The following is a 19,155-nucleotide window of genomic DNA, read 5'->3' as shown; positions in this document are numbered from 1 at the left end:
ACAGTGTAATGGCCACCTAGAGCGGGCATCTGGCTCATGTGTCATTGATAAGCCCTAATAGGGCCATATAGAAGAGATGTCACCATGAGAAGCTCTCTAAATAATGCTTTTACTTATTGCAGTTTAGAGTTTGTAGTGGATATTTGGGTTCAATCATTAAGAAGTTGCTGGTCACCAGAAAAGACATGATTTGTACGAAGACTTTAGTCCACACTCTTAAGACAGCTGCATTCATTATATAAGACACAGAAAGGTTCATATCTCATAGTCATAATCTAGACTCATTCCCAAATTCATGCACATCCAGTGCAATCTTGCATGGTTTTTAATTTATAGAAAATATAATAAAGTTATTTCACAAGGGCAGCAGTACCAATGTAGAGATCCTTTATAAGTGAAAGAAGCCATGGCCACGTTGGATGTTGCAAATTGATCTTCTTCAAATTTCTCAGATTGCTAAGATTTATCCAGGGTAAAGACATCTCCAAATACTTTTACAGTTTCATCAACCGTGCAATCTGATCCCTTCTCTTGCGGTCTCCTGCCCAGGATTTGCTTTTTGTCCGGCATTTCAGAAGTTCTTGGCGATAATCCTGGTGATGCATTGGGCAGTAGCTTTGAGGCTCACATAATGGCTGCAAAAAATTGAATAACATATAAATAAATAACAATTCCATGACCAAAACACACACCAATTATTCAACTACTACATCCTACTAATATTATAAATGCAAAAGTTTGGATGTTTGTTCCTCAATCACCCAAAAATGGCTGAATGAATTTGGATGAAATTTGGCAAATAGATTGTAACCTCGATTAAAACATAGGCTACTTTTTATCCCGGTAAATGAAATAGCTTCCTGACTGTTATGAATTTATGTTCACATACTATATTAAACTGCTCTTGCAGCAGCATTATCTCAGCTTCTGATAACGCCAGGTCTGTTATCTCTCTATGTAAACACTCAGCTAAACCTCAGTTCATTCTGTACATGCATTTGCATATTATCTGATCTGCTCCAAGTAGTGTGCTGACACAATGGATGGGAAAACACCTTTAATCCCAATTGGCAGTTTGCTACTTTTAAACATGCCGGGAAAAAGAAAATCTAATTTGTTGCAAAATTTTAAAACAACGACGGCTATGAAAGTAGACAGAAGTCACAGGGGGGATTATCGGCACCAGCAAGCTGCTGAGATGCCGGAACAATCACAGGCACAGCGCGAGGAACAAGTTCAGCGGCAGGCCAGCAAAATAGCTGCCGAAACGCCAGAGCAGGCGGATCATCAGCGCCAACAACACGCTCATTTTATTCTATCCGAGTGAGCTGCTAAGATGCCGGAACAATCACAGGCGCAGCGTGAGGGATAAGTTCAGCAGCAAGACAGCTTAAGAGCTGCCGAAACGCCGGAGCAGGTAAACCATCGACGGCAGCAATTTGCTGAATATAGGTAGATCATCAAAGCCAACAACACGCAGACGAAGTCGCGGGCAGAGGCTAGTTTAATCTATTTTCTAAGGGTTTGCATTTCACTGAGAATGTGCAGGAGAGCCCTAGCCCAGTAGTCTCCAAGCTGAGGCTCTCAAGTTGATGAAAAACCCACAGGATGCAGATGGGGCAGTCTGTGAAATGTAAAAAGCACTGCATGTACAGGAAAAATACAGAAACAGGGCTCACCTTGTATTCTGGAAAAAACTCTTTGTATCCCCCTTTCAGTAAATACAGCTCTGGATAATAAAGATTTGGGTATTCATTCCTAGCACGATCTTCTTCTCTCAAGAAACGACACCTTTCATATAAACAAAAAAAACTTACAGAACTTAGGAAACAGATGAAGTCTAAAGGCTTAAGATAAATGCTTATTAAAAGCTGCAAATGCACATATAAAACACTTGACCAGGAGTGCCTGTACAAAGTTGTGGTAGAATGTTGGCCGTAAACTGCAGGATAAAGCCCACAATATGTTATCATACTTATAGGCATATGAACAAGTTGTGCAGCTGCCTACATGCATGTAATGTCATATGTTACTTAGGATTTTCAATAGTATACATTACAAATATCTTTATGCCAGAGGAAAATTATGATCTGATTCACACAGGTTGGAGTGTTAAACCCTGCATATTATGATTTCTAAGAAACTTGTAACATTGTACATGTTGAATAGGGGGAGATGAACAGACCAATATATACTTAATAGGGAGAAGGACCTTGGTAGAACTTGAGATCTAAGCACTAAACTTTCTGTTCACTCTGGACTTAGGCGGTCATGCACATTGATTTGACAGTCATCTCTGCACGTACACACATACGGAGAAGACTGTTCACTACATATACAACAACCTATCAGACTCTTAACACCAGAATAAACAGGAACGTCAGAGAAGGTTTTTCTAGAAGATTATCATCCCACTCTACAAGAAACTGCTAGCAGATAGAATAAACATTGTCAATGTGACATTTGTCCATTAAAATGTAAGACAGTTTTTATTTTATTTTTTTTTTCATAAAATAGTGGAGATGAAGGGAACAAACTTTGCTATATACTTCACTAAAGAAAAGTGCCTGTGTCTTTAACTGTTACATCTGTCTTTACTTCTTATGTGTATTGCAGAGCACAGGAAGCTCTCAGCCTCGTGCACACGCACGGGGCTGACAGCTTCCATTTTTGCAGGATCAACCAGGTACATGGAGGGGACGGCATGGGGCAGACCCGGGGTCACTGATCAGACCCCGGCCTGCCCACTACCAACACCTGCATCCCCCCGACACCGTCGTGGGGGGGTGCCGATCGACACCATTATGTACCGAAACCCCTGAGATGCCGGCGGTCAAACATGTTACAACGGGTGACAACGGGGGTTACAGGGCATTGTCAGCCATATGTTACGGCTGACACCCACAGGGCATGGTGCGCACACAGTTTCTGTGTGCGCACCATGCAGTCGCCGTAGTACTACGGCGGTTTGCGGGTAGTCCTTCCTGGCAGCGCCATACTATTACAGTGGATGTCGGGAAGGGGTTAATGAAGTGTATTAATAGCTAAAGGGGTATTAATATGTCAGATTTCATAAAAGTCCGAAACATGTGGGTTGTTCCAACTTCCTGGTCCTGGTAGTCCCATCTTGCCACTCTGTAAATGAAGACTTGCTAATTCGGAAAATAGCTTAGCATATCTACAGTAATAATCATTCAAAACTGCAATGTCAAGGGTGCAGTTGTTTTTAGATTAGAAAAAAGTGAAAAAATTAGAACAGATTTAGTTGCCTACATTTTTGGGCCTCTCTCAGATGAAAACTCGCAGTGAAACACCAGTATAATGCGCTTTTCTGCCACTGATGGGACCAAAGGACACTTGAGAAAATAATCCAACACATCTTCTGGTCGATGAAGATTCAAAGCTCCCTGCACAACACAGAAATAATCATATTCATGTTTGAAGTACAACTTTTCATCTTGAATTTTGGGAAATATACCTTAAAAGAGGTGTATCAGATTAAAAACCTCTAAATCTTTCAGAATTGGTCAAGTGATCCCTCACAGACAGCCAGTTACTCAAATTTAAGAATTTAGGATAAACACTGAAGGGCATCTCATGGCTACCACTAGACCCATCAGCTTTAGATTTTGTTCACAGAACAGATGCCTTCAATTTTTATCTGTTCTCTACTAACTTCAATGGTAAATAAGAGAACCTCTCTCTTAGGTTAGGTTCACACCTTAGGGCTCGTTCACACGGGGCAAGTGGGGGCGGATTTTGGCGCTGAATCCACGTCAGACTCCGCCCGCTAATAATAGAGGTATATGCAGACCGCTAGCTTCCTTTTTTCCGTGAGAGGTATGAAAAAAGAAGCGAGCTGCCCTTTCATTTGGGCCTACTCCGGAGCGGGAAGCCGCGACTGTCGGAAGCTGTGACAGTCGCGGCAGGTGTGTTTTGGTCCTATTCTGACGCGGCTTCCCGCGTCAAAATCAGGACCAAAATACGCCATCCCGTGCCCCATGTGAACGGGGCCTAAGCCCTGTCTCCACCTGGGGATTCCGCTCCCCATTCAGCTTTAAAAACGTGGAGAGAAAAATCCTGCAAGCAACAGAAATCGGGAGGAACCCACTATAGTCTATGGGGCCTGCGGGTTTCTGAGGGTAACTGCTTTTTTAAGCGGATAAGGCTTCCGTTTGGGTGAGGGAGGTCCCCAAGCGAACCCCCTGAATGGAAACCCGAATGAAAGTGTGAACCTAGTGTTACCCTCCCAAAACAATTTAAGAAAAAAAATCTTTAGGATGACCAAAGCCTGAGTGCTATAAGAACATTTAACAGAAATTTAATAACATGGCTGTGTCTACAAGAAGAAAAAAATTCAGATACAATTTAGTTTCAGTCTCAGTCAAGAAATAATTGTATGAAAACATTTGCAGAAAGTGAGAAAGCTTTATAATTGACACAACACCTCACCTGAATATGGCCCCCTTCATATTCATATGGATACCGGCAGTCAAGGATGTAGAACTTCTCCACAAGACTGTTGAATTCTCCATGAATTAAGGCTGCCATCTAGTGCCAAAATGTTCACATTTAACATAAAAAAGGAGAAAAAAAAAAAAAAGTTAGTTAGCCCTTATATTGGTTTGTTGCACGGGCACTTTCACAATGTGTTTTGCAATGACAGAGGACTTCAAGAATGATGCCACTGGCACAGACTGCCTAAACAAAATCTCAACTTATTTCAAGAATATGGACAATTCTCAAGCTCAATGTTCATGTAAAGATACTAAAAAGAAAGTTTATAAGGGATAAGGAGTCCAATATCTGGGATGAAGGCTTCATTGTCCTAACACAAAACTATTGACTACTAATGTGCAAAATGTCAGACTCCGAGGAAGGTTAACACCAATTTCACAATTGGGATCAGGTTTCTTTGAAATGCTGAATTAATTGACCATCCCTAGGTATACCAGATTAATAGAAGCCAACAGGATAATCTGTGTCCTATAGATACATAGGATATAGGCACATATGGCAAAGTGACACTAAAAAAGCAGTCTGAAAACAACCCAAAGAAAAGCAGAATTGTGAATGCAGCTCTGAACTACATGCAATAAATCAGGATGACATGACATTTTCTGTGTAGATTAGGTAAATACGCACTGATTTATGATCTGCACAGAATGAGAAAAAGTAAAATGAGTGCTGGTAACATTCTCTATCCCGGTCACATGCATTTCACTACATGAAAGCTATATTTACAGTCTCAGTTGTTATGTAGCGGAGATCCTGATGACGACCGGTCACGGTAGGCAAAGCATAGACCTGCAGGAAGGGAAAATACAACCAAAGTTAAGATGCTGAACTCTTTTTCAAAGGGTTTTGAATAATGATACAGAATTTGCCAGAATTTCAGAAATCAATGCACACTCCTGCAGTAGGGTTACTTACATTGTTACAGGTGGTCAACACAAGGGAAATGTTGCCAAATACTTACTTTTGGAATGTACCCCTTCTCCTCAGCAAAGAGAATACAGATTTCCTTTGCAAATACAGTGTTAACCTTCCCCATCATTTGCATTCTTGATGGATAAAATGTGCCGGGGGTGTGCATCATCCTTAAATTTTTTTTTTTTTTTTTTTTTTTTTTTTTATTATTGAAGTGACATACATGCACGGCTACTGGCTGTCTTAAATGGGTATTTCCCATCTCAAGGATCCAATCTAAACTACATAAATTCAAGAGTTTTCCTAAATATATTGCCTTAGAAATGCTGCTTCATTCGCCTGCTATGCGAGATTATTCTTCCCCATTGTTTGCACAACATTGTCAAGGCACCTGGCCTGGTATCTCTCCTTATCTGACCTGCTCTCTGGAGGATATGGCGCTTGAGTTCTCAGATCAGGTTTGCTCTCAGAGCAGTTATCTCCTGCTATTAAATCCCAGACAATCAGTTCAACTAATTGTAGTTTGCTGGTAAATGTTCAGGAAGTGTCTATTATCTCTTACGCTAGGTTCACACTAGCACCTGGAGTCCGTTCTGAGCTTTCAGTCTTCTGCATGCAGAAGACGGAAAGCTGTCAGACCAGGTCCGGCCGTGAGCGCCAGTGAGCGTTTTATGCTCTCCGCCACGAAACAGTTTTTTTAAAATCGGACACAGAGTACTGCATGTCCGACTCTGTGTCCGATTTAAATAAACCGGTTTCGTGGCGGAGAGCATAAAATGCTCACTGGAGCTCACGGCCGGACATCTTTCAAACCTATTCAAATGAATGGGTATGAAAGAGTCCTGCAGGTTTCCGTCTCCTGCTCAGTTTTGTGCAGGAAGCGGAAACCTGCAGAACGGAGACCGATGCAGATGTGAACGAGCCCTTATGTAAAACAAAGATAACATTAAGTTTACTGCAAGTCCATTCTCTCCTTTGCAGCATGTACATTTATTTTTCTTCTCTATAAACCTACTGTGCATATTATTTCATCTGTATTATCATCAATTATAATCTATAAATTATAATCAATCTCACATGGTAAGGGCAATGCCCATTTCTACTGAGCTATTTCATAGTGTCCTGTCCACTAGACAGTAACAGTCTGCCCACCAGCCTTTTATTCTTGTTGAAGAATACACAACGTGAGGAGAGACAACAGACTAAGTTGCTGAGAGAGGGAGATGGGAAAACCCTTTAAAACCACTGCCAGTCTTACATGCTGTTCTAGAGGCTACTAGTGGCATAGTGAATATACCTTATTAATGTCAAGGTGCCATTTTGCGGTCAAGAAAATAAACTTTAATGTTTTATGTAAATTAGCTATTCAGTGGAGCATCAGATTGACATGTGGTCACCACACATTGGGACCCATCAATTGTGATATTAGGGGTTTGGCACTGGATGGTGACCACCATGGTTTTTTGTTTTTTTTAGGTATTATCTGCCAGGTACAATTTGTTGTGGCAGGTTTTTGATACTGCAGTGCTGCTCCAAACACTTCAAGTGGCAGCAGTACAGAAACCCGCCATATGATTTGTAACACGTAAACAATGATGGAAGCTGCACTGTCCTAGGCTAGCAGATCTATGACTGTCACAGCTGTCAATGTCTCACAAATCTAATATTGATGGCTTATCACTGTTAAAAACTGGATAATCAATTATTGCTAAAAGTATCAAAGTCCAATTTTTGTGCATGTGATATCACCTTTGAAAAGTCTCCAATTAACTGTCTGTGACTGTAATCCTCATCCAAAGCCTTTGTAATATCCACATCACATAGAGAAAGAGTCTTCTTCAGAGAGGCTCCCTAAAAACGAAGTGTAAAATGTCACACAACCAGTTATAAAACATTCACCAGCAAAAACAAGAGAAACAAATGTGGCTGAGTACATTGGGGAGTTATTACTAAGCCTAATAAAGATGGCTTTAAAGGCTTCCATAACGCATACTGTCCTAGTAATTTTGAGTGAGTATCACTTTTGTGTGTTGTAGTGGGTTCCCATGGGACAGATTTAGACAAATCACGATTGCAAATCTTCTGGAAAACAAAAGGTTACAAATATAAATCGGGGGTCATGACAAGGAATCTGGTTGCTAGTAATAATAATACATTTTATTTATATAGAGCCAACCTATTCAGCAGCACTGTACAACTTGTAGGGTTCAAGTACAGACAAAAAGATACATTACAAATAAATAGTCACTTCACACAATGGGACGGAGGGCGCTGCTCGCAAGAGCTTACAATCTAGGATTGCTAGACTATTATTTACCTATATTTTGATACTAAGTATCTTTACATGTAAATAGTATGATAGTGAGAACAATCACACAGCAGAATTGTACAAATACTGAAGTATATAAACCCAACCTACATGCAGGAATATTTTCTTGGTTCAACCTTCTAGAAATCAGTACATGTGAAAGGGACAAGCAAGGATAAACAAAAGCATAGAGGGTTTATTACCAAACACGCTAAATAACCTGCCAAGTAGATAACTAAAAGTTGCCAATAGGAAAGGTAAAGCGATAAGATTTGGTTTGTAAAACATTTGTTTACTGTATGATAGGCAAAGAAAGGAAAAACCAAGAACATTATTCCTGGGCAGGAAAATATCAACATGCATTAGAAAAAGCAACCGATAAACTGAGTAAAATAGAGTGGCCAGTTGTTGGCCAGAAACATTGAAACGCAGAAGTAAGAGACAACAAATAGCAGATACATAGATACATGATACATAAAAGTGCACAGTAATATATTAAGATTCCAATAAGGGCCACCTTCAGATTTCCGTATTTCATCATATGGTTCCCATGTATCATATAAGAATACTTCTCAAACAATCCACATTTGCAGTCCCTATAATGCGATGGCAATTCAACACAAATATGGAGGGAAGCAAAAAATAAAAAAATAAAAACACAGATCAGCTGTCCCCAATCACAATATATAGGATAAAGTTCCCAAACATGTATCACTGCCACAATGTAGTCACCAGGAGAATGAGACACAGGAAGGAGTAGCTATAAAGCCACTCATACCTCCTATACACGTCAGTAGTGTTGTTCTCACGTTACTGCCCAGTCAACAGCAATGGCATGGGTCTAGTGGCGTTTGTGTATTCCAATATAGGTAGTCAGAGTGCAAAAATACAGTATGGTCTTTTGCCACACACACATGCATACATAAACATACCCAATTTCCTTACCCGCCTTCTTGGTTGGTTGTTCTCATCTGCTTCAGGCTGGAGTGGGCTGCTGGTACTGCGCCTCCTTTTCACCCTAACTGGAGTTTCATTATCTTGGGGTCTTGCTGACCTCTTAAGGACAGGCCGGTTCAATTTTTCAGGCATAGATGGTGATCTGTAAAGGCGACTTCTATTCATAGACACCTGCAGAAAGCAAAAATTAGTTTTATCCAGATCCTAGAAATCACATAAGTAGTAAGACTGAAGCCACACACCGTGAGCATGCTGCAAAATGTCAGCAGCATGTCCTTTTGCAAATATCAGTCAAAAGCTTGTGGGGGTTTTTGGTGGCTCACCTACAGATTTCTCATATTGAAATCCATTGGTAAGACCCGCCTCATAATTTACATGCTGTGGAATAGTCTTCATGAGTCAAGGCAGTAAAATAAATAAATAAATATTTTTTTTTAAAAAATAATGAATTAATTTAAATAATTAAATTAATTAGAAAAAAAAAAATGAAAACGCCTCAGGCTGGGCTCACAGCAGCGCTGGCTCTTCTTACGGGGATTCTGTTTCCCACTCTGCTTGAAAAATGCGGAGCAAAAAGTGATGCAAGCAGCACTTTTCTCTACACATCTTTTCGCCCTGCTTATAGTCTATGGGGTTCGCGGGTTTCCACGGGCAACCACTTTAAATGGATTAGGTTTGCAATTGGGAGCCCCCAAGCAGACTTCCTGAACGGAAATCTGAACACAGATGTGAGCCTAGCCTCAGAAAGTTTTATAAAATAAATCAAGCAATAGGTAACCTCACCTTCCCCCAGCTCTACATTTCCTGTTCACTCTGGGCCCACAAGAATGACTACTGAGTCACTACTGAGGTGGTTTAATTTATGTCAAGAGGGGCTAGACAAGGACTTGGGCAGGTATGGAGGTTTGGGTTTAAGAACCAATGATTTTATTTCTCTCTTTTTCTTGTACATCATTCTGAGCAGTTTCCAAAACATTTTAAACCCCCAGAGACCCCTTTAAAAGAGAGTCTTCATATCCCTTTAAGATAGGGAATGTCCTATCCTATTACTAATCTGTTAGTGAGCATTCCCCACCACCAAACGATGATGCTGAGCTGTAAAGCCTGACCCTCTGACAGTACAGCAATATGAGCAGCAAAATAAGCATAGCTTTCTCTGGAACAGGGGAGATATCAGCAAAACTAAAAGTGCACTAAATTCAGCACACAAACAGTTTTCTATTGCTTTATAACATGACTTGTATGATGGGACATAAACTGTCTTTTTTAACATACAATACAATCTGTAGTTTATGCAGAATTATGTACAGTAAGAAGAAAATCATGTTTTACTTACATTACTGACATCAACCTCCGGATTCAGGAAGGGTCCACTAAGCAAAACTGCCATTGAAGAGGATAAGTTAGCAGCTACTGTTGATGTATTCTAGAGAGCGAACAAAATGATATTAGTAAGGCAAGGAAACAAAGTAATAAAGCATTTTATGTTATATCTATATTCACACAGTGCAAAAAATTCTATCAAACAGTGAAAGCCAGTGGAGATCTATTCATACATTACATTACATTATTACATTTTACATCTCATCTCTTTCTGAACTACTGTATATTGAGTGCTGCAAAAGTCCCTTGACACATACACCTAAATCTATACATTCACGAATGTGTACATGTGCAGAGTTCGTGGTAAGATGGCAGGGACGGCACAAGGATGCTATCTGTGCACTGCCTGTGCCACCACAGACCCATTACCTCTCCTTCTGTGAGTCTGGGCCGCAAAATGGACAGATATAGGACCTGTCCTAAGCAATGCCTATGCTCATGGCTCATAGAATATAATGGATCAGTGTGCCACTTGTTAAAAATACAGCTAGCACACTAACAATAGACATGGTTGTGTGGGTGAAGCTTAAAACAACCGAAGATAGCACTAACTGCGAATATCAGATATTACTAATAAACTAAATAACAGAAAATATGACCAGAACAGTGATACATATAATAGAGAATATGGTGATTATACTGAGAGACTATATGAAAGACTGTTTCTCTCCATTTCATTCTTATTAATAGATTTTTTTTTTTAACCCCATACAGTAAAACACACGTGGTGTCTTTTAGACTGGATTTTTAAACTCTCAAAAGTCCTTTCAAAGACATTAAACGGCTTTCCATTAAGTATATATTATAAGTAGTCATTGTCTTACAGGATACTGATCCTATTATGGTATGGTATTTGAGCAGTAAAGAAAAAATGGCTAAGATAAAAAAGGATGCAAAAGCTGGGCTCAAAAATCAACCAAGAGCAAAAAAAAAAATAATAATAATAATTAGTATTAGTGACCTCCTCGACTTCTTAACACAGAAAGAGCTGCGATTTCAATGGCTAAATGACAAGTTATACAAAACTTTTCACACAAATCTCTATATAGATGTGTTTCTATATCTCTCTGCTCTACAACATGATACAGATTGAACAGTATTTGCCATGTGAAAGGTAATATACCTTTGAATGTACTAGATGCAAAGCCAAACTAATGTGCTACTTCACTACACATTACAATATTTTTTTGCACTCATTTTTTTGACATTTATAGGTGTAAAGTACAACATTAAGTAAAAGACAAAATCTATATTCTCTTATCACATTACAGTATTTGTAAACCTGCAATGGCTTCATATTTCATAGAATTAAAGCCTAAATCTAAGATTCTCACCTCAGCCTCCTCTTCATCATCCATGGCAAAAAATTCAGAGAACCCATCAAAGTTTCCATCTTTGCCCTCATCTACACATGTTGGAACAATATTAATAGGTGAACCCAAGACATGCAGCTCGGGGTCATCCTCTGTTGAGAAATCGTCCTGCAGACATAAAACAAGATTTTTATTCTTTAAGTTGTGTATAAAGAAAAACTAAAAGTCATCAAACACAGCTTCCAAAGCTTGGTGAAAAACAGGATTGTATAGTGCATCTCCTCTGCAGTCTCATATGCATAGTTATTATGAAAGAGTCATAAGAAGTTTCCCTAGAGGTGCATAAGCCATACCTTACAACTCCTCTGAATTAATATGGATTTCTATTGGGTTGGATTTCTATATTAATATGTTTTCTATTGGGTTCAAACATAAAACAATTCCAATACGTTCCTTTCAATTGAGGCCCGGTTCACATCTGCGCATGGGTTTCTGTTTGGGGAGTTCGCTGGGGACCCCCTGAACGGAAACCTAATCCGCATAAAAAAAGTGGTTACCTGAGGAAACCTGCGGACCCTATACACTAGAATTGGCTCAGTGTGGTTTCCGCATGAAAAATACAGAGTGAAATGTAGTGCTTGCAGGACTTTTTTCTATGCATTTTTCATGCAGAGAGGGGAATGGAATGGCCTGAACGCAGATGTAAACCGGGCCTTTGTCGGTTTGGATAGAGCAGTGCGTGTAACTAAACGTACACATTGCTATCACCTACCACACTGAAACATTTCTACATCTATTCCACTCACCTTGCCTCCAAACGATGGAGATAACTGTACATCAGCTGCTGCCCGGAGAGGCAGCATAGAACATGGTTTACCTGGATTCTTACTCGTCCCACTCTGCTAAAAATCGGAGAAAGGGACTGTTTAAATTAAAAACTACACAATGGGCGACAGATATAAAAGTGTAGGAGCTACAGCTGTGACCAAAGCATTCCTCTAAAACAAGGTGTCAATGCATAACTTTAGAATGGCCTTTACACTAGACCGCTTTTATAGGTGTCTCCCAGTGTGAGAAGAAAAGTTCTTTAACCGAACAACAGGCTGTAGAAGTGTATAAAGTGCAACCTCAGATCCTGCTGTTATCTTCAGAGTTGCAGTCAAATACATGACAAGTCAATGCAATTGGAGAATTTACCATCTTGCATGACAGCATCTATTTGCTACCACTGTGGATCAGAACACACACTTACATTTTCCTTATTACTTGCATTGTTGTGACTTCCAGAATATTTCTTAAAACTGGGTGTGCTGCAGCGAAGCCTTGGCTAGTTGTGGAGAAAAATGACACAGAGACTGAATGTCGAATAAGAAGAATATTAAATTACACAGAGTATCTATATTCTAGCTTAGAACGAGATGCAAAGAATCCAATACATTGATCACTGACCAGTTGTCTACTGTACTTTCTAAATTAGTTTGTAATACCATCCTACATCTTTGTACAGTGTACTGCTCAGCAGATTCATATACAGTGATGTGCTATAGAGCTTGTATAATAATACAGAGATGGTTGTCAGAAATAGCCATCAATCACAGACTAGGACTGCCCACTGGACTCCTACGCCCAGTACGAGTAGATATTTCAGTCAATCGGTTACAAGCTAAACGGATTCAGATATAGTTTTGTGGGGAAATCTACAGCAAGTCTGCTTCTGCACTATACAATTATGCTGACAGTGTTAAGGGAACCAGTCACATGAAAAGTGCCATCTAATCTGTATGGAGCATGTTATAGAACATAGATAGAGCAGAAGTGGAGCTCACTAGTGTATAGGTTTGTGGGAAAAGATTCAACATACGGTAACTTGTCATTTATCTGTTGAATTCTCTGGACTTTCTATGTTGAGCAGTCAAGGAGGCCTTTAAATAAACTTTGTATATTTTTTTGTTGCTATAAAGAAAAACTGAAAGTGAAATATTGTAATCATTCACTCAGTTCACATTAAAAGGGATTTCCAGCCCCAGGAGATTTTTTTTTTTTTTTAATTCTAATTCCATCAGTATCTGATCTGTAGGGGTGTGACTACCAGACCCCAATCAAGTGATCCGCCTGCTAATGTGCCGAAAGCTACTGCTGTGTACGGATACTGGAGGCAGCTTTGCTCTATTCAAGTAAAAGGTTTACAGCTGCAACAGCCCAGTGGTTATAAACTGGTGCTGCAGGCACTACACCTATTACTGGAATCGGGGGCATGGCTGCCTTTAAAAAGGACATTTCATGTCGTCATGTGAATTCAGCACACCGTTGGCTTAGTATGTTGAAGATATCAGTGCCGTTAATTTTGGCACAGATATCTCTCCAGTGTCAGAAGGGCTGGACTGTGAGGAACACCCACCCTTCCCGACAGTACTCTTTCATAACAGCTCTACGGTCGGGTGAGGGGGCACTCCTCACAGCCCAGCAATGGCATTGAGTTGTCAGACCCACCTTTCTGACAATGGTAAGATATCCATGCCAAAATGAACAGAACCAATAGCTCCAGCACTGGGGCACTGTCGGCTCTCTAGCATTAAAATGTCCTCTAGGATAAAATTGGAGCTTTGTGAAAATCATCATGCAATACTATTAGTGTTTGTTTCTCATGTCAAATTAGATGAATGGACAGACATTTCTACAATTTCTTACTCTATGTGAAGCATTAAGATAAAGGCACTCACCAATACACTATTAATTCTTTTTTTATGGCATTTCCTGCAAGATAAAAATGAAGTTGACTGTACAATCATTTAAATGAGATCCAAAACACATGTACGTGGTCTTTTTAGTTACTAGTCAATATACACTGCAATACAAGGCGGATTCATAAGGCTCAGAACTGGGTAAGTTGTACAGAATGCCCCAATAAGGGAGAACCTTATAGCTTAGGACTGGAAGACAATCCATATTAGCTTATCATAAATGTAGACCACTCACTACACATAGACAAATTACAATAATGTAAATAAAGATTTTTAAATATTGTAATGTAATATACATATTGATACCAAAATGAAAAAAAAATTGTCAAACAGGTTACTGAATATATATTCTTCATAACAAACATTTTTTTTTCATACATGAGTTACAAAAAAAGATGCAAGAGAAAGCATAAATGTATAGGAATAAAAAAATTCCGGGTTACCAAAATAAAGCCATAAACATGTAATTTGCAATGTTACTTACTTTGCTTTCATTTCAGGTTCCGGGGTAAAACTTAGAAAATAAAGCAGAACAGATAATTCAGGTATGAAAAAGCATGTCTGTGTCTGGCTGCCCAATCGAGGACGCTTAAAAAACTAATATTTTTGGCAGGTCTGTGACATTCCCAATCCAAGTCAGTCTCTCTTTTTGTGTCAGCTCTATCTCTTCATTGCAAGCTCTTGTGAGCAGATCTCCCACTCCCATTGTTTGATTTATTTAGTTTGCTACTCTATATTGTCCGATTTTGCTTGTTCATAAACTCACTGAATTCTAAAGTAATGCAAAATATTGTCGCTATATTACTAGATTGCTATTATTGGCCAGCTTTATAGAAACTATCTAATGACATCTACCAGTCAGGAAAAGTCTATTAAAAATCAATGAGGAAAAGCAATAGGAGAGAATATGATTATGACAGGAGGCCAAAATGTAAAGTCTTAACCAGAGGTGATCGTGCAAGATAAATGTAGATTACTACTTACAAGTCCTCAGGCTGGACACACATGGAGTTTGTAGCTTCTTTATCTGTACACAAGGATGACAATTCTAGTAATAGACAAACTAACATAGGAAATCCTCCACATCCATGCTACCCAGAATAAAATGAAATATTGAATAATAGAACCTTCTTACTACTAGGGAATGGCAGACAATACTTCTGCTGTAAGGGAACCACTATCCCCATTGCTACCTCATAGAAGCTTAGTGTAGGACAAGGTAAAACATTGTACAATTTTAGTCTAGAACCATAGTCATAGCTTACATGCTTTGACTGTTCTACCAACCATCTTTAAGCAGGGTGAGATTAGTTTGCTGTCTCAATAAAACGATAAGCTTTGAGCTGGTGAATTAGGCTCCAAGGATCCCTGATAGCTGATATTGAGGCAGTAGTGTCTTCTGCATTGCAAGAGTGGCATATAACCTAAACATAATAGTTATCATGCTCTGCACTAATGTTTATGACAATTTTACAATTCATGATTTAAAGGTTTTCAATAACAATAGAGAACCTTTCATCACCTACACTAATTTTAGTATTTTTTAATAGTCACTTCTCCACTGATTCCAGAGCAACAAGAGCAGGTAGTTTTGATACCTGATGTGCTATTTAAGCTCTGTAATGCCAAAAAAGCCGTGTCAGGCAGGGAAGGAGGCGTGAGCTTCCGTCAGAGACAGCCAGTGTCAGAATAACACACCTTACCTGTTCCTGGCCGACACATCCCTCCTGACAGTACAGAACCTAAATAGCACATCAGACACCAAAACTAAATGCAGTGGTTACTCAAGAACAGTGGAGCCTAGAGAAAAAAAAATTCCAGAATCAGTGGTGCAGCATCTATTAAATTGTGCAAAGAACTGGACTTGTTGGTGGTTGTAAAAGGTCCTCTATAACCACTTCCCGCAGCAGCCATTTATTTTTTTTACTCCCCACCTTCCAAAAGCAATAATTTTATTTTTCCATTCACAGATCTGTATGAGGTTTTATTTTGTGTGTCAAAAATTGTACCATATGATGGTATGATTTTAATATGCCATATGATGATTGGGAACCTAGGGAAATAAATAAATTCAGAATCAGGTGTAATTAGAAAAAAACTGTATTTGTGAAACTTTCTTATGGGCTTCAATTCTATATTCTGACACCCATAGCTTTTGTATATTACTGTGTACATGGCTGCATAAGGAGTCTTATTTTTTTGCAGGGCCAGATGTACTTTATGCCATTTTAGGAAATGTCTATTGTTTTGTATGCTTTTTATCCAAATTTTTATGGGACAAATTTTTCAATGACACTGCGCTCTCCTGGTTCTCCTCTTATCTCTCAGACCGCACCTTCAGTGTATCATTTGCGGGCTCTGTTTCCTCCCCTCTTTCCCTTGCTGTTGGGGTTCCTCAGGGCTCAGTCCTCGGCCCCCTGCTCTTTTCTCTCTACACAGCCCCCATTGGACAAACCATCGCCAGATTTGGCTTCAGGTACCATCTTTATGCTGACGACATCCAATTATACACATCTTCCCGTGACATCACCCCTGCACTCATACAGAACACCAGTGACTGTCTCTCTGCTGTCTCTAATATCATGTCCTCGCTCTATCTGAAACTAAATCTCTCTAAGACTGAACTACTACTGTTTCCACCATCTAACAGATCTGTCCCTGATATATCCATTGCAGTCTCAGGCCTTACTATAACTCCTAGGCAGCATGCCCGCTGCCTTGGGGTCATATTTGACGCAGACCTTTCCTTCACCCCTCATATTGAATCACTCGCACGTTCATGTCACCTCCACCTCAAAAACATCTCCAGAATACGCCCTTTCCTTACCAGAGATACACTAAAGACACTTATTGTCTCTCTGATTCATTCTCGCCTTGACTACTGTAACTCCTTACTAATCGGTCTTCCCCTCACTAAACTCTCTCCTCTACAATCTATTCTGAATGCAGCGGCCAGGCTCATCTATCAGGCTAGACGCTACAGCGATGCCTCCGGTCTGTGCCAGTCACTACATTGGCTGCCTATTCATTATAGAATAAAATATAAAGTTATTACTCTCATCCACAAGGCTCTCCATAATGCCGCATCTCCCTATATTTCTTCCCTCATCTCTGTCTACTGCCCAACCCGTGCTCTCCGCTCACTCAATGACCTAACACTTACATCCTCTATTATCAGAACCTCCCACGCTCGTATACAAGACTTCTCCCGAGCTGCACCACTTCTCTGGAATGCTCTACCCCGGACAATAAGACTAACTCCCAACTTCTACAGTTTCAAACGCAAACTAAAGACGCATCTTTTCAGACAAGCCTATCACAATTCCTAATGCACAAAATTGTCTGAACACTGTATAAGCAATGCCGCCCCTGCTACCTCTTGTGTCACCCCCTCTACCTCATAGATTGTAAGCTCTTTTGAGCAGGGCCCTCAGTCCCATTGTGTGAAATGACGTTCTTTGTTATGTATGTCTGTATCTGAACCCTATAAACTGTACAGTGCTGCGGAATATGTTGGCGCTATATAAATAAAATGTATTATTATTATTATTATTATATTATTATGGGAGGTGAAAGACTGAAAAAAAACAACAACATTATTTTGATTTTATCCCCCCATCCCCACTAGGGGGAGCACCTAGATGTTTGACCAAGGTTTTCAAGTGGTTAATGCCCTCTGATCATGGGCATTGCCAATAGCTCTCTGTTGTATAACACAGTGGAAACCCATTTGCTATGGGAGCTGCTCAGTTCCTGAGCACCCACCATACTTAAATACCCCACATCTGCAATAATAAAACGCCAAATATCGGAAAAGGTTTCAAGGAAAAAAAAACAAAAAAACAAAAACAAAACACATTTATCCTGAATGCCATACCCAAAAAAATGTATCAAAATCAAAGTCATGCATTCCCCTAAATAGTATAAATAAAAAGTACAGCTTGCTCTGATCAAAAAACCGAAATATATTTTAAAAATGACGTCACTGTGAGAATATTATGACACAAAATTTTTGAGACGTTTTAAGTTTTATTAAAACAACAAAAACTGTAAAAAACTTGGTATCACTGTAATCATAGTGACCAGAATAAAACAGTATGTTATTTTCACCAAAGTGAACACCAGAAAACAAAATACAAAAAGAAAAAAAAAGCAGTTGGAGGGGGGGTTGAACCACAAATGAATGTTATTCCCTATCCAGAGTATAGGAGTTAATGGTCTAATCAGTGGAGGCACCAACAGAAACCCCACAGATCATGGGGTCCCTTCTGGCCCATATGAGTGGAGCAGCAGGTCACATATCCAGTGGATAACAGATTGAAAGTCCAACCTCTTGCAATGATTCTGTTAATTGGTGAAAGCCACCCACTTCAACAAAATGGTCTTATGTGGGAGACGCTGGTAGGTCCTTACCCAATATTATCCCATGCATCCATTTTACATATTTACCTGTGATTTATACAGGTTATTTTACATTATATGACACATAATACACTCCTCATTCCTGATGACATATTTCACTGTATGATGTAACACTGTTATTTTGATTATCTTATTGCCAAGTCACTATGCCTTCTTTGGTCTAGCACTTTCTTGAAAGCGGTGGGGGTGTTGATTTTCCACAAATTGGTAGAACCCAGTTGTGCTAAGGGTGGTGCTTTTTTAGCACCATCTGTGGCAAGCTTATACACGTTACAGCGTGGTGCCTTGTAGTCACAGTGGGTGAGGACATTCCCAAATAAAAGGGGGAAAGGCTTTCGCACAGCTTCAGGTATTTCATGTGAAGCTCTATTGCAGGTACCCATCTGCGAAGTACGAGTCCAAGAATTGTTCCTCACGGCAGCATAGTGGACAGTGTGACAGTGGGACCTGTAGGAGCCAGGTGCAAACCCCTTGAGAATTGGGCAATTATTGTATGTTGTGTCAGGATTACCACTGCTCTCATACCAAAAAGCTTGCTATTATTGAGCAAGTAGTTAAAGGGGTATTCCCATGTACATAATTATTTTTAAATTTGTAGATA

General features: G+C 39.7%; 1 protein-coding gene across 1 annotated transcript in view; it reads right to left on the bottom strand.

Moving 5' to 3' along the window:
• Positions 1-437: 437 nt before the first annotated feature.
• Positions 438-19,155, bottom strand: part of CDC25C (cell division cycle 25C) — a 31,056-nt gene continuing 12,338 nt past the window's right edge. Inside the window, exons 3-16 of the mRNA XM_075274628.1 lie at positions 15,117-15,159; positions 14,617-14,646; positions 14,112-14,145; positions 12,644-12,718; positions 12,198-12,293; positions 11,413-11,559; positions 10,032-10,121; positions 8,684-8,866; positions 7,180-7,281; positions 5,245-5,307; positions 4,453-4,551; positions 3,274-3,407; positions 1,680-1,791; positions 438-635 (exon numbers count right to left, since the gene is read on the bottom strand). Of these exons, the coding sequence (XP_075130729.1) occupies positions 495-635; positions 1,680-1,791; positions 3,274-3,407; positions 4,453-4,551; positions 5,245-5,307; positions 7,180-7,281; positions 8,684-8,866; positions 10,032-10,121; positions 11,413-11,559; positions 12,198-12,293; positions 12,644-12,718; positions 14,112-14,145; positions 14,617-14,646; positions 15,117-15,159 (1,349 nt within the window). The 3' untranslated portion in view covers positions 438-494. The remainder of the gene's footprint in view (positions 636-1,679; positions 1,792-3,273; positions 3,408-4,452; positions 4,552-5,244; positions 5,308-7,179; positions 7,282-8,683; positions 8,867-10,031; positions 10,122-11,412; positions 11,560-12,197; positions 12,294-12,643; positions 12,719-14,111; positions 14,146-14,616; positions 14,647-15,116; positions 15,160-19,155) is intronic.

The sequence above is a fragment of the Leptodactylus fuscus genome, chromosome 5 (genome assembly GCF_031893055.1).
Source record: "Leptodactylus fuscus isolate aLepFus1 chromosome 5, aLepFus1.hap2, whole genome shotgun sequence".
In the NCBI taxonomy this organism is placed as follows: Eukaryota; Metazoa; Chordata; class Amphibia; order Anura; family Leptodactylidae; genus Leptodactylus; species Leptodactylus fuscus.
This window is presented reverse-complemented; position numbering and strand designations above follow the sequence as displayed.